General features: G+C 35.8%; 1 protein-coding gene across 1 annotated transcript in view; it reads left to right on the forward strand.

Annotated features, from left to right (window-relative positions):
• BMPR1A (bone morphogenetic protein receptor type 1A) overlaps positions 1-14,454 on the forward strand; it is an 86,648-nt gene that overhangs the window by 62,932 nt on the left and 9,262 nt on the right. The window contains exons 4-9 of the mRNA XM_075025561.1: positions 7,261-7,423; positions 9,346-9,448; positions 10,948-11,047; positions 12,181-12,280; positions 13,197-13,341; positions 14,101-14,293. Coding sequence (XP_074881662.1) covers positions 7,261-7,423; positions 9,346-9,448; positions 10,948-11,047; positions 12,181-12,280; positions 13,197-13,341; positions 14,101-14,293 — 804 coding nt within the window. The remainder of the gene's footprint in view (positions 1-7,260; positions 7,424-9,345; positions 9,449-10,947; positions 11,048-12,180; positions 12,281-13,196; positions 13,342-14,100; positions 14,294-14,454) is intronic.

The following is a 14,454-nucleotide window of genomic DNA, read 5'->3' on the forward strand; positions in this document are numbered from 1 at the left end:
ATCACATTTATTAATAATGTTTCAATAAATAACTTCTAACAAATAATATAGCTAAATTAAGTTTAAAGATTGTAAAAAATTTTTTCAGCCTCTAAAGAAGAAATTGCCTTGTCTTAGGAATATTTCTGACTTTCAAATCAATACTGAGCAAGTTCTGAAAGCCATGGGAAAGTTGAGCTTACTGAAATGTTGTTGGTTCTTTGATGCAAGTTGCCTAAGGGCTTGTCTTCAAACATATAAAATATGCTTCGTTTCTAGGGGTGGTGAGTAGAAAAACATTAAAGTCTTTCTGCTTGTTCCTAGATTCATGGAGGAGTTGTGCTTGGGGATGAGGAAAGAATAAAATTGATAGTCATCAAGTATTTGAAATTTTTATAGGAAAGAGGAAATCTAAAGTGAAAAGTCTAAAAAGTGGAAATTGGAAGTGGAAAAAATAGTTTCAACAAGGAAAATACATGCAGGATATTACAAAAATGCATCATAAAGGAGCCAGTAGAGGTGGAGAAGACACATTATGAGGAATTGAAGAGAATTAATGTTTGATTTACAAAAAGAGGAGGGAAAAGCAAAGAAAGTAGAAATAACCCAGTGTGTGTACTTTCAGTGACTGACACCCAGCTTAATGGTTTGTTCCCTCAGTTGTTTTGGAGGCTTCTTCAAAATGGTAGGAATTTCTGGGCTTACCAAGACCTGAGAGAATAGTAAAAGCAAGTATGTCTGTATATGTGCATGTATATATACACACCAGATTCCTTAATAGGTAACTTTAAAAAACAAGTGGCTGCATGTGTTGATTAATGTGAAAATATTCTTACAACAACAGCAGAAAACAGGCAATTCCATGACATTATTGGTGAACAGCTGCTGTTTCTCAGGTCAGTACTACAGAGCAGGGGGACACGGTGGTTACCCTTTGGATTGTATCTTCTTTATAGTTTATGGGACTTTTTCACTCACGTTGAGAAATGATTGAAAATAAGGCTGGGTAGCAGATGGCTAGATGTAATAGCAACCTTTTCAGGAAAAACATTTTATATTTCCTTTCTCACTGTGGAAGGTCTTTGCGATATCTTTAGACCTGTGACTTGCTCTGCATCTTCACCCACCTACTTATGCTCATCTAAGGCAAGAGGTCATCAGCTTCTGTTGCAGTTGAGGACTGTGGTAAATAAGCTTATGTCTTCGCACTAGTGGAGGTTTTTAGTTCAGAGAAGCAGTTTTACTTCCGAGTTCTTTCTTTTTTTTTATAATGCATTGATGACCATAACTAATCAATATATGTAACAGAGTAGTTAAAGAACTTAATGTGTACTTCAAGACGTTCTCCTAAATTTTGTACTCTGTTACTGTCAGTTTACTATATGCTGTAATGTTAGATATGTGGTTCATCACACCCTTATGTGTTCTTCAGAGACACTGCAGAAGACCAGTATTTTAATCCTTGTAAATTAGTTGACTAAAAATGTATTAATAGCATTCAATATGTATGAAGAAAGGTTTATTAAAAGTTAAATTTAAAAATAATTAGTGTTAATATTAAATATTAAAATAGGTTTATTAAAGTTGGCATTGTCCATTAGTGAACTGAAAAAAATACGTTGAGATTTGATTTCACTGTCATACTTCTATTCAGAGATTTGATGTAGAAAAGGATATTACTTTTTTTTTTTTACTTCTATGCACTTTCTGAATTCCAGGTGAAATAGTTACTGAATTTAAACATAAAAACTAATCTGAAATAAAGAAAACATTCTAAAATCTGCAGAAGGGACTTAGAGTTGTCAGAAGCTGATTCATTGCTTGAGGATAGTGTAGTTCTATTTACCAGTGATTTCCCCAATTAATGGCTGTTTCTGTCTTTAAAACGTGGGCAGCAAACACATATTGTTAAACATTTGTCTGATTAAAGTTATTTTAATGGATTATTAAAAGGTTATATATTTCTTTACTATGATTTCACATTTAGTTTTAAGTAACTTTAGTCTTTAAAAGTCTGTTAAATTAGAATTCAGTGTAGGTTTGGTGTTTTTTTTTAAACTAAAATACTCATAAAATTTTCTTGTCTCTGGCTTTTGTATTGGAATACATAGGAACAGAGAGTAGTCTTCTTCAGAGTGACTTTTTTGGGGAAGGGAGGTGGAAGCAGAGGCTGGGGATGGGTGGTTGAGAAGGTAGGGGGGCTGGGATTGCCTGTCTGTGTTGAACACTGGTGTAGCTCCTGGGAGAGCTGGAGGGTGGTAGAGAGAGATTTTAAGCAGGTAGTCTGGGAATGTGCTGTGATATTTAGTAACCAGTTCTGCTAGATGGAGCTACCTCTAACATGCCTGGTCTTTGGAGATCACAGCCTTGATATATAAAAAAGCACTATAGGGAGAATTATGGTTAAAGTGCCAGACAGAACTCATAGAACCATTTAAGATATTTTCTTTGCACTCATAATAAAAACGTCTATTTCTGATTTTTTAAATTATTTTGTGTTTGAAGAAAAAGTACTAGTATTTTACTCAAGCAGTATCAGTTGTTTAATTCACATAGCAGTACGTGTTAAATCATTAAGAAAGCTTGTGATAGGCAAAAAGGTGAATGTCCTAGTTGGAGTGGATGATTTTGCAGTATCTGCATCCTAAAGCAAGAAAAAGTAATTTAAAACAACCACATAAAAATGTCAAGGTATGCCTTTTTCATAAGGAAGGCATATCTAACATAAAGAGCTTTGGTACAACTTTCATCTTTTTATGAAAAGAGCTCAGTGTGGACAAGCCCTGAGCTTCAGCTAGCCCCAGCAAACAGCTTTAGCACCAGCAGGAAGGCAGGTAAAGGCCATCTTCTGACAAAGGTTCTTTTTATTTAAATATTGAATTCACTGGGGTTTACAAGCTTGGATCAGAATGGCTTCAAAGAATTGCTGATAGTACTGTAGTTCTGCTAGGATAAATCCCTTTTAAGGATAATGTACTCTAGAATAAGAATGTGTTTATGTGAAACATCTATACTATGAATTCAGGAAGCTATTGAACAACTTGAATGCTGTAGGCTACTAGTTCTAGCATTGGAACTTTATTTGTGGAGGTAGAGGGGATACAGTTAAGTAAGAAATTATAGGCATAATTTGGCTTTTGTATTTGTCTTCTTTCACTTACTGCTCTCTGTCTCTGCATTTCTTAATAGAGCTGGTTTTTTATGGGTTACACTAATTTTTTTCTTAGATCAGAAGACTTAATGGAATTATATATGTATCCTGGCATTGAGTTGCAACCAAGTTAGCTCAGTTTTTAGTGGTTAATAATAGTTCACTGTCATGCACAGTACCTTTTAAAGATTATCCATATTAATATCAGTATTTGAAGCCAAGCTTTCAAGTAGAGTTATATTTCTAACCTAGTGGGATTTTTAATATACTATGCTGCTTTAAAATACATTTTATAGTCTAACTTATTTTCTATGATTGGAAGAAGTAGTTCTTTGAATATAGTTTTGATCAAGGGATGGATATGATACATTGGCAGGTGTTGTTCTTTTTTATTAAAAGTTTAATTTTAAACAGAAAGCCATTTAAATGCCATCTTATCTGTAGCAGTTGTTCGCACTTCTAGAAGTTTAAAATTAATGCAGTATGTATGAGACAATGTTGTGATGGGGCGGAGCAAATGACAAACTGGGGACTTGAAGTCCCATCAGCTTGTTTCGCTTTATTGTCTTATGCTGTGGTTATGTGAGGAGAATGTTCCAGCTCACCATCACTCTGATATTTCATTGAATGTGGTAAGTTTTTTCAATGTAGTAAAATACACATTATAGAGCAGTTTGTATGTTTAAAGGTGTATGATACTATCATTCTTAAGGCTGGACAAAAAGGCTGGAACTGATCCAGGATTTTGAACAAGTCCTCCGGTGTGTGACAGTTCATTTCCAGCTAATGTGTATTATTTTGCCCCACCAGCCCTGTGCAGTTTACAGGTAGAGGGTAGGAAATAATGGAGAAAGAAGCTTTGCCGTACCTGAAATCTCTGGGTACTGTATTTCAGTGCAGACTTCTTTTGAAGCTGTGTATTAATGCATAGCACTTACACCTTTGAAGGTTATGTAAAATTTGCGTCTGTGTGTTTCTTAGCTGCACTGCAGAGCTGACAGCTGCAGGTGTCATGGAAAAGATGCCATTAATTACATCGTCAAGTAGTGTAGTGTCACAAGATCCCTAAAACACTATCCTCCTTTCTCTGTCCGGCTCCCAGAAGGAAGATAAAGCAGTGTGAATGTTTGAGAGGTGGAGCTCTGAGGATGGGGGATAGTGAGAGCAAGAAGGTCAGGTGGTTTCTGAAGCAAGATGTTGTTTAGGCATATCCTTCGTTCACTTTTGTGTCTATTAACCAGGCAAAACAGCAGTGAAACATCCTGTGACCGCATTCGGATCTTGATCTGCCCTCTTAACATCTCAGGTGAATGGAAGCCAAGTCATCTTCCACATTCAACTCCCTTCCCCATACCTAACATCTTTAAGATATACACTAGTCTTGAAATGCTGAGAATGAATTGTAGTACTGCAGTAAAGGATACAGTTAGGGCTAATATCTAGACGGGGGCTATTAAAAACTTTCTTCTGAAGTGATACCAAGCATTTTCAATATTTTCCAATCTCTTCCTTCCCTGGATGCTCAATTAAAGTCCTGTTTAATAAGAGTTGTCCTTATGGTCTTAGAAAGTAAAAATGCAAGAGTGAAGTGATTTCCCCTCCCCATTCCTTGTGCAATTCAGATATTATCTGTAAGATGAAAACAGGGTACCGTGGAGTATTGTTTCACATTACAAAGATAATGAAATTGTAGTCAGTTTTTGCTTTGAATAAAAATCTTTGCCTGTATAAACTGTACAAAAGACAAAGATGCTGGTTCTTTGAAAATGGTTATCTATTTTGGATTTTATTTGGTATGTGTTCTTCATAAATCTTGTTATCCATCATAATAAAGAGGAAAAATCTATTTCATCTCAGTTTTAGTATAAAAGGTTGGTATACATGTAGTCATGCTTCAGTGTTAGTTTACAGAGAATAATACTGCTTTAAAAGATCCCAGACCTGCATAAAAATTTTGTTCTTTCTCTTCTCAGCTAGCAGAAGCCATGCTTTAAGTGTTCCTTGATCTCTCTTCTAATGAATTGAAAAAATGCTGCATTCAGTGCTCAGGGTAGGAAGATGGATGAGTGACTGGGAGACATAGATCACAAAGTATTCAGACTTTTTAACATGTGGAATGTCCCTGAAGATAAAGGGGTTTTTTTGTAACATTAATTAGGAAAGATACCTTAGTAGTTCAACAAAATTAGAAGGAAAGACAATATTTGTACATATGCAGTGGCTTTTCCTTTAAATATTAAGTAGAATTACTTGTTCTCTGAGCAGGTAAGGATCTCTTAAATATGAATACATAATGTTGTGTAACTTCTGTAGCGCAGTATTAAAATGAGCTTTCAGTTTATGCTGGGAAGAAATCTGGAGAGAGAGAGAGGACAGATGGAGGAGCTGCTATTTCATACATGCAAAATTCCTTCTGGTTAAATCAGAAGTACCTATTCACAGGTAAATTCTGCGTTATTCTAGCACTGGACCTTCTCTCTTGTTAGCAGTCTGAACGTATTGGGAATATTTAACTCAGGCATTACTGAAGTACTGTTTGAAAACTACATTTCAAATAAAACATGGCTAATGATTTGAGGGTTTAGGTAAATAGTGCTTTCTTAGGATATACTCTTAGTTGTATCTGAAGAAGGCACAGTTTCATTACTTTCAGGGAAATTGCTGAATCAGGACAATGTACTGGGTGTGCTGTATTAATCAGAAAAAGAAATCTGCAAGTCTGCTTTTTTCAGAACAATAAGATCAAATTTCACAAATACTTAATCGTACATTTGGCTGAATGATATAGTGGATGTAACAACAGAGTGATACAGAGGGTGGTATCTGCACAGGGTTTTAATCTAGTTTTTTCTGCACATCTTTCAAGCAAGGTACAATATGAGTAATGTTCTCATTACAGCCTAGTGTTCAGTGGGTTTGACAGGAACCCACAAGAATTGTTAAAAGAGACTGTGAGTTTTCTGGTCAAAGTATTTTTCTTTATTCTTAGATAAATTGAAATTTTTATTGTGACTAAAATCTTTTTGAGAGATACTGAAGTACCTCCACTTTTTTAATTTATAACTGAATTTGTAGAAGCTTCTATCGGCCCTAACTGGCTGTTCTCTTATCTTGCACACTGAGCCTCCTGCAGACACTTGCTGTAAATCGTGTCAGTGCAGGTGGTAGTCTGTTCGCAACTCTTCTAGCTTTATTTGTTTCACACCTTAAGGTCTTGGAGCCAAGAATACTGTTAGGTGATGGACAGAAAGAGATTTTCTGTTGGTGAAATTGCGCATGATAAAGGTGGAGGAGATGGGTGAAGGTGTTCTCATCTCATGCAGTGGTCACAAAGCATATTCCAAATGAGGCAGGTAATGTTCCTAAATGTTTTTTTTCTGGATGTTCTTTGCTAAGAAGAAAACAGATGGATTTTTTCTTCTGAATGCCTACGTTCACAAAAACACTTTAATAATGTCAACTAGAACAAATGATGCTCAACTCTCCTACTGTTGAGAATTGAGGGCTACTTTAGCCCTATTTTTATTCTGTGAAAGCTCGTTTGTTTGGATGTTCATGTCATTTACTGAAATTTAATTTGCAAACAAGATTTACTTTAGCTCTGTTTTGAAGTACTAATGCATACAGAGATCAAAAAACCCAAGAGATTTTGGAGTTATTACTGCTCTTCTATGAGACTGTGAATCCATAAAAAATTACTTCAGAAAATTAGAAAATTGCATATTAAGTGTGTTCAGTCATGCATAAAATTATACTGTTGTGGTTATCAAGCGGTCAGCATCTTGGTTTTCTAAACACATAAATGAGAAAGGCTTTCTTCAGAAAATTCTTACCAGTTACATCATTACTTTTCTGCCCCACCTCAAAAAGGGAAAATATTGTCTTTCTGTTTATATCAATTATGGTTAGAAGATCTGCTGTGAAGATAGAAGATATTTGAACTAGGTATTTCTAGAATAAAAGGATTAACTCAAATTTCTTCTGTAATCTTGGGAGAGGAAGTTCTTATGTCTTGTGTAGTTCAACTATTTGTTAATATAATTATTCTATTGGTGTATTTTGCCTGTAGAGCTCGAACACTTATCAGAGATATGCAAAAATATTTTCTTTGTTTTTTTTAAAATGTCCAGGTCAAAATCTGGACAGCATGCTTCATGGCACAGGAATGAAGACAAATCCTGACCAAAAGAAACAAGCAAATGGAGTAACACTCGCTCCAGAGGACACCTTACCTTTTCTTAAGTGCTACTGCTCAGGACATTGTCCAGATGATGCTATTAATAACACATGCATGTAAGTATTGCATATAGGATAGAAGAGGCTCTTTGAAGAGGCTCATTTTTGCTTGTGAGAGGGCAAACAATCTCTAGAGTGCTGACTGAGGTTTCGTCAGATGATTTGACCATAACTGATTAGAAACTCACTGGTTCTGTGGAAAGCTGAGCACTAAAACCCACAGTCATCCGTACATAAACAGTACTGCTTTCACCATGCCTTAGAACCATTTACAACTGGTCATTTTGCCCTCAGCAACTGCTTTGAAGGACTGAGGTTTTAAGTAACCATTTTATAACTGGGCGGGTATTTTTAAATGACCCAAATCAAAACCTTCTGATATGACCACCTGCTTCCTTAGTCTAATATTTCTCCACCTGGTAGTCAAAAGGTAATGTTAGCAACATAGCCATTTACTGAAAATTCTTCTTGTTACATGTTCATTAGTTAGAGAGTATGAGGGAAAGGCAGGGGAAAAAAAGAAAAGCCTCTGAACATACAGGGACAGGAGGGTGGTTTTAACTTTGATAGGCGCAACAATCCTAACAAACTCATGCACTGATTATGTCCTTGCTCAAGATGTTTTTTTCATGTCCTGAAGTGTCCTTGTTTTTCCTTTTTTTCCTCTTCATTTGCAGTTCCATGTTTAAGGCCCTTCTATTCTCTTCCTTAAGACCTAATATAAAGATACATAATAGAAAACATATTACTTGCTACTGTAATTTGAGTCTTCACTTCAGGACGTAATGTTAAGCCTCTCTAAAGCTGTCACTTGGCAGATAAAGCAGTTTTTATGGAACCCAAGGAGGTGGAATAAACACTACTATGTTTTTAAATGTAAACACAGGTAGTATTTTAGAAACAGTTTTGCACCTAGAACATGTTGAGTTACAATCCAGTATTTTGTCTTTCAATGCCTTTGGTATTTATTTTTTGCTTTTCATCGCCCTCTAGTGTCTGCAGTCAGTATAGACCATATTAATTTTTTGCCTCTGAACTAATGGCTGTATAGATCATTATTCTGACAATAAAGCTGTTAGAGAGTTAATAACGCTTATGCAGTGTTCATGTGCAGGGTATTTTATGGCATTATGCTTCCCAAATCTGCATTTCTTTACATTCATTTAAAAAAATATTTTGGCAAACAAAAACATTTCTGGATTAGTTTTCCTTAGTATCTGTGTTGAGGGAATGGATAAATTTTTATTTACTTAATAAAATCTTAATTTTACAAGTATTGAAAGCACAGACCTACCATTGTGAATTGGTTTGGGATTCCTTACAAATATTGTTGACATTCTCTTGTAGTAGAGAAATCACATCATTCATATAAAGAGATAAGGGGGAATTGAAGTGCCATTTTTTTGAAAGAACGTAATTGATTTGTTACTGTCAACTTCAGAAAGTGGGTTTGGGGGTTTGTTTGCTTGTTTTGCCCTAAAGGCTGAATATTTGGGAGAACTTGTGTGGGAAAAGTGTAGCTGAGCTTTTGACCTTGAAATAGCTACCTTTCACGTACTGGGACTTCTCTTTGCGAGTTTATCATTGCAGTTTCAAGAACAGACACAAGTGAATTTTTTTTTTTTTTAACCTATAAAATAGTAGTTAGTAAGCATTTTCAGTTAGATCCTTGCTTTTCTACCCCCTCAGTTGTTTCTGAACAACTGCACACATGCGGTTGGATACGAGCGATCTTGAAGTGGGGTGAGGAAGTAGAAAACAGACTATGCTGGAGAAAACATCCGTATAGTGTTCTATTTGAAAATACTGGGGGAGGGAAGGGGTGTCTTTTGTTCTCAAACTGTATGGTAACCACTGTGTTAAAGAAGAACTTTTGTAGATATTGCCATTCTAGTATTCTTAATGGGTTTGTGGTCAACTAATGCTGCATATTAAATGACAAACATACTGGTAAAGCATAAGTGATATGTTTATTCCAGAACTAACGGGCATTGCTTTGCTATCATTGAGGAAGATGAACACGGAGAACCCACACTTGCTTCTGGCTGCATGAAGTATGAAGGTTCAGACTTCCAGTGCAAGGTGAAAAAAAGAGATATTATTAAAATTTAAGATGTCCATGAAGATTATGTAGGGAAACTGCATAGGCCATTTAAATCTCTGTAGTTTACAACTGCAATCGCAGAATTTTGTTTGTTGCCATTTACCACTGAGGAGAAAGGGACTGAACAGTTTTGAGTGAGTAGTGGTAGAAAGGACACAAAAAGAATGCTTAATGTTGTTTGAGCAAAGATTGGAATAGCATCCTAGCTTGTTGGAGTTCTCTGCAGGTATCTGTAGGTCACTGACAAAATGAACAGAGGACATCAACCTTTTACTTCTGTCAGCCGTTTCCTCGGTTGAAGAGACAACTTTCAGATCAATTATGTTGACTTTAGTTTGGAATTTCTTGCTTTCTTCAGTTCATTTGACAGAAAGAGCATAATCATAAGGAGTTGTTTTCACAGATTACACAAGAGCTCCCTTAAAGTTTCACAAACATGTATACAGAGTTTATTGAATGTGTATGTTTTCCTGTCCAACATAAAACTTTTTTTTCCATTCTAGAAGAGTTGTGTATCGTTAATTGCATGAATATAACTTGCTTTTGATTTAAAGGGGTATAATTAAGTAGACTGCTGCCTTTGGAACTTCTTTATCTGTTACAAAAGTTGGAACTGAAAACAGTTAATAAAGCCAGGATTTGTTTAGAAGACAGGGATATAGCCCTAGCTGGGCAAATGAATATTGCCTTGGAAGACTGGGTTTTGCTTTTCTGTTTTGTTTTGTTTTTCAAACTGCTTACATTAAACAAAGCTTTCAAAAGTAATCACCAGCTGGGTTGCTTGCTCCCCCTCCTCAACCCCCCACATGCTGTCACTGTTTTGGATACTGAATTTTAAGTCTCTAGGACTTGAGCTTCTATATAATGTAGCTGTCAGTAGCACTGCTTTTTGGAAGCACTGTTGACTTCAGTTACAGCTGTGAATGTTTAGGCTTACTGCAAATCAGACCTGATGTGCCATGATGATCTCCTGAAATTGTTCCTGTATTTATATTAATGTGTTACTTCCAGATTAATTTTCATGCTCCTCCATCTTTTATATGGTGTTCTGAAGATGTTTTTGAAGCAAACAGTGCTGCTGTGATGAGTGCAAGAGAAAAACTTCTAAAGGGATTGGGCTTTTTGTATGTTAAATAAATACTGCTCTTAAGACGATTGACTGCTTTTGACCAAGCTTAAAAATTTTGCAATGTATGAAATAGCAACTTTAGTAGGAACGATCAATTTCTGTGCACCAAGTGAAAAAAGTTCCATGAAAAATAAAAAAATGTGAACACAGAATGCAGGCACCAAAAGAGATTAGATGATGCCTGTCTGCCACTGCGAAGTTGTCTCATACATTAAATGGTGACATTGAACTGTTTTTTTTAAATAAAATAGCTTAAACTTTTGTTTGTGCTGTATCTGTAGCATCACCTGTCCCCGTCCTAGCTGATCACTTCAAATTCTGAATATTTATTCAATTGTCCTTGAACAGGACTCACCTAAAGCACAATTACGTCGAACAATTGAGTGCTGTCGGACTGATTTCTGCAATCAGGATTTACAACCAACATTACCACCACTTGATAGTACAGGTAAACAGCTTCTAGATGTTCACACTACTAATAATAAATGTTATGTGGATTCTGTTCTTCCTGATCAACAGATAAAAATAAGGAGAAAATCTAATTACAGTAGTGCACAGATCTTTTTTTTTCCCTTACTAAGTAATTTTGATATGAAGCACTGTACTACGCTTCCATACTCTATTTCCAAGTTAATCTTTTCCTCCATCAGTCACTCATGGTATTTTTATTCTCTTACTGAGTTTGCTCATATCTTAATCTGCATGTGATCTTTTGATCTGTTTTTATTCTGTTTCCACAGCCTGTTCTCTTTTATTTTTAAAATGGTTTTCCTAATCTCTGCTGTGCTTTTGTCATGATGAATGTATCTTAAAAAAAACCCAGTATTCTGACATTGTTAACTGTTACCTACTGTAAATTCATCCTCTTTTTTCTGGTGTTCCCAGTGAAAAGAGTTTATATTTTCATGCGCTTACTCATTCATTGCTAGACGAGTCATACTGGTTTAACCATTGCTTAATACCTTCTCAGAATCTTACTGCTGTAAATCCTTCATTTCTCTTCCTAAAAACAAACCAGCAAGTGAACCAAAATCAACAACTCTAAAATCTCAAGTTAAATCCCTTTTTTTTGTTGTCATCCAAATGGAATTATCTCTGCTCTTCAGGTGTAAATACTTACTTTGACACTAAAACACTATAAATTTTGTGTAATTTCGTATGAACTGATATGTTATATCCATCAGTTTCTGACATTTTGCAAGTGGCTCCACATACTGTCCCAGAATCACAGACTGGTTGAGGGTTGGACAGGACCTCTGGAGATCATCTGGTCCACCCCCCCTGCTCAAGCAGGACCACCTAGAGCCAGTTGCACAGGACTATGTCCAGACAGCTTTTGAGTATCTCCAAGGAGGGAGACTCCACAACCTCCTTGGGCAACCTGTGCCAGTGTTTGATCACCCTCACAGTAAAGTAGTATTTCTTGATGTTCAGAAAAAAACTCCTGTGTTTCAGTTTGTGCACATTCATATACACAGTATATTAAAATATCCCTAAATAAACCATTTACAATAAATGTTTAATTAATAGATTTTGGAAACTTTCCTCCTTTTTTTTTTTTTTTTTTTTCTTTTTAAATAGATGGGCTTTTTGATGGCAGCATTCGTTGGATGGCTGTGTTGATTTCTATGGCAGTCTGCATAATTGTCATGATCATCTTATTTAGCTGCTTTTGTTACAAGTAAGGAAAGCATTTTCTTTATTGGCAACCTTTTTGATTTCCCGAATGCATGTAAGCAGAACAGTTATTTTATAAATGTACTCAGTTAATCATATGTATTTCTGACAAAAAAAGATTGGAAGTAAAACTCTTCTAATTTAATTTCACACTTTTGTGGATAGCAGTTTGCATTGCTAGGTAAAATTAAATGTTCACAGCATAGAATTTAAGTGAATTTGATCCTTTCCTCTGGCTACTAAGTGTTTACAGTTTTCTAAGCTACATATAACTTGGATGCTATAGCATCCAGTAAACAGAAATATCTTAATGCTTTTTATGGTTTTGGATCTTCAGTCACTTTTGATAGTTAAATTCCATCTACTTCTGAGACTTACCTTTGTGAAATGCTTTTGCAAGCCTAAAGCAACAAGAATGTGTTTTGTAACTTTTTCTGCTGTGTTTCAAAACTAAATAATTGACCAGCTGAGCTATGGCAGTTCATGCAGGTGCAGTTTAAGAGACTATACCTGCTTCTGTCAGCTCCAGCCCTGTGCTGGAGGTGGTCATTGTTCTAGCAGTATCAGCAGAAATGTGCATGTGTCAGCCTCATCTGCCATGGTTCAAGGTTCAGTCTGTTACTTTAAACCAAAACCAGCGATGTTATGCTAGTAACACTGGCTGTGAGCTGAGTATTAAGAATGCTGGTTTTCCGCCTGACTCATAATAAACTGACGTGCCTCTACCTGCATTACAACAACTTCTTAATATTAAAAAAAAAATGTTACATTTCTGAAAAAAAAAGCAACAATAAAATCTGATTATTATTTTTTTCTTCTAAGAAAACTTGTACATTTAAATAGCTTTTTTCCTAGCTCAGTTTACCACATTTTGAAGAGTGTTTTGGAGTTCAGCTTAACTTCTTCTGTTATTTTTGCAGGCATTACTGTAAGTCGATGGCAAAAAGGCACTGTTATAATCGTGACCTGGAACAAGACGAAGCATTTATTCCAGCTGGGGAGTCATTAAAAGACCTTATTGACCAGTCACAGAGTTCTGGGAGTGGTTCAGGACTACCGTTGTTGGTAAATCATAAACTAAGATATTTTATTTTTTTTCTTCACTGCACTTCTGTCCATTGAATACAAAGTTTGGTTTGTACCTAATGCCTAGAACAAAGCAGTTTATCCATACAATATGTTAATTATTTTATATGCAATTACTGTGAAAGATACAGTACAAACTAAACATGTATGAAAGCCCATCTTCACATAATTAACTAAAATGAAGTGCAAAATTAGATTATATGTTAGGAAAACTGTTGGCATCAGCAAAATATAAAGAAAAATTAGAACCTACAGACATTTAAGATAAAAAATGCAATGAATGGATAATACAAGTATCGAATTGAACGAAATCAAAGTTGTTTTTTTTTCCTTAGTCTCCACTGTCTGATGAAATAGTTCTGCTTTTTATTGGCTGATAGTTGTTCATCATTTTTGATTCACCATCCTATCTAATACTTGCCTAAAAATTAGCCGAGACAGATGACTGTAATTATTTATAAAATAGAAACAAACTGAATGCAAGAGAATGCGTCTGAATTAAATAAGAAGTTGAGCTGATTTAATCTTTTTGGATTTCTTACACAATTCTTCCATGGAGGCAGCAATAACGAGTTTGAAATGGGAGTAGTGGAAAATAATATAGAACAAATTTTACAATGGGATCAAAATTCAAAGCAGTCCAAGCTTGAGAAGCAGCTTGTCCAGGTAGTTTTGGTTAATCACTGGGTTTCCCTCCTCCACCTTCCCCTCATTTATTTTTTTTTTTTTCTTCCCTAGGTTCAGCGCACTATTGCCAAACAAATTCAGATGGTGAGGCAAGTTGGAAAAGGACGATATGGTGAAGTGTGGATGGGCAAATGGAGGGGTGAAAAAGTCGCAGTGAAAGTGTTTTTCACCACAGAAGAAGCCAGTTGGTTCCGAGAAACAGAGATTTACCAAACTGTTTTAATGCGTCATGAAAACATCCTCGGTAAGGAAGCAGTACGTTGTTTGGCTACTGGAGGGCTTGTGTGAGGGTGAAGGAGGGGGACTTCTTAGTGGGTGGCTTGAGGGGTATGTGGCGGCTTCTGTGAATAACCAGATGGGTGTCCCTTAATGTATGCTAATAAAATGTTACTGAAAGGGTAGAAT

Source organism: Buteo buteo, chromosome 4, assembly GCF_964188355.1.
Source record: "Buteo buteo chromosome 4, bButBut1.hap1.1, whole genome shotgun sequence".
Taxonomy (NCBI): domain Eukaryota; kingdom Metazoa; phylum Chordata; class Aves; order Accipitriformes; family Accipitridae; genus Buteo; species Buteo buteo.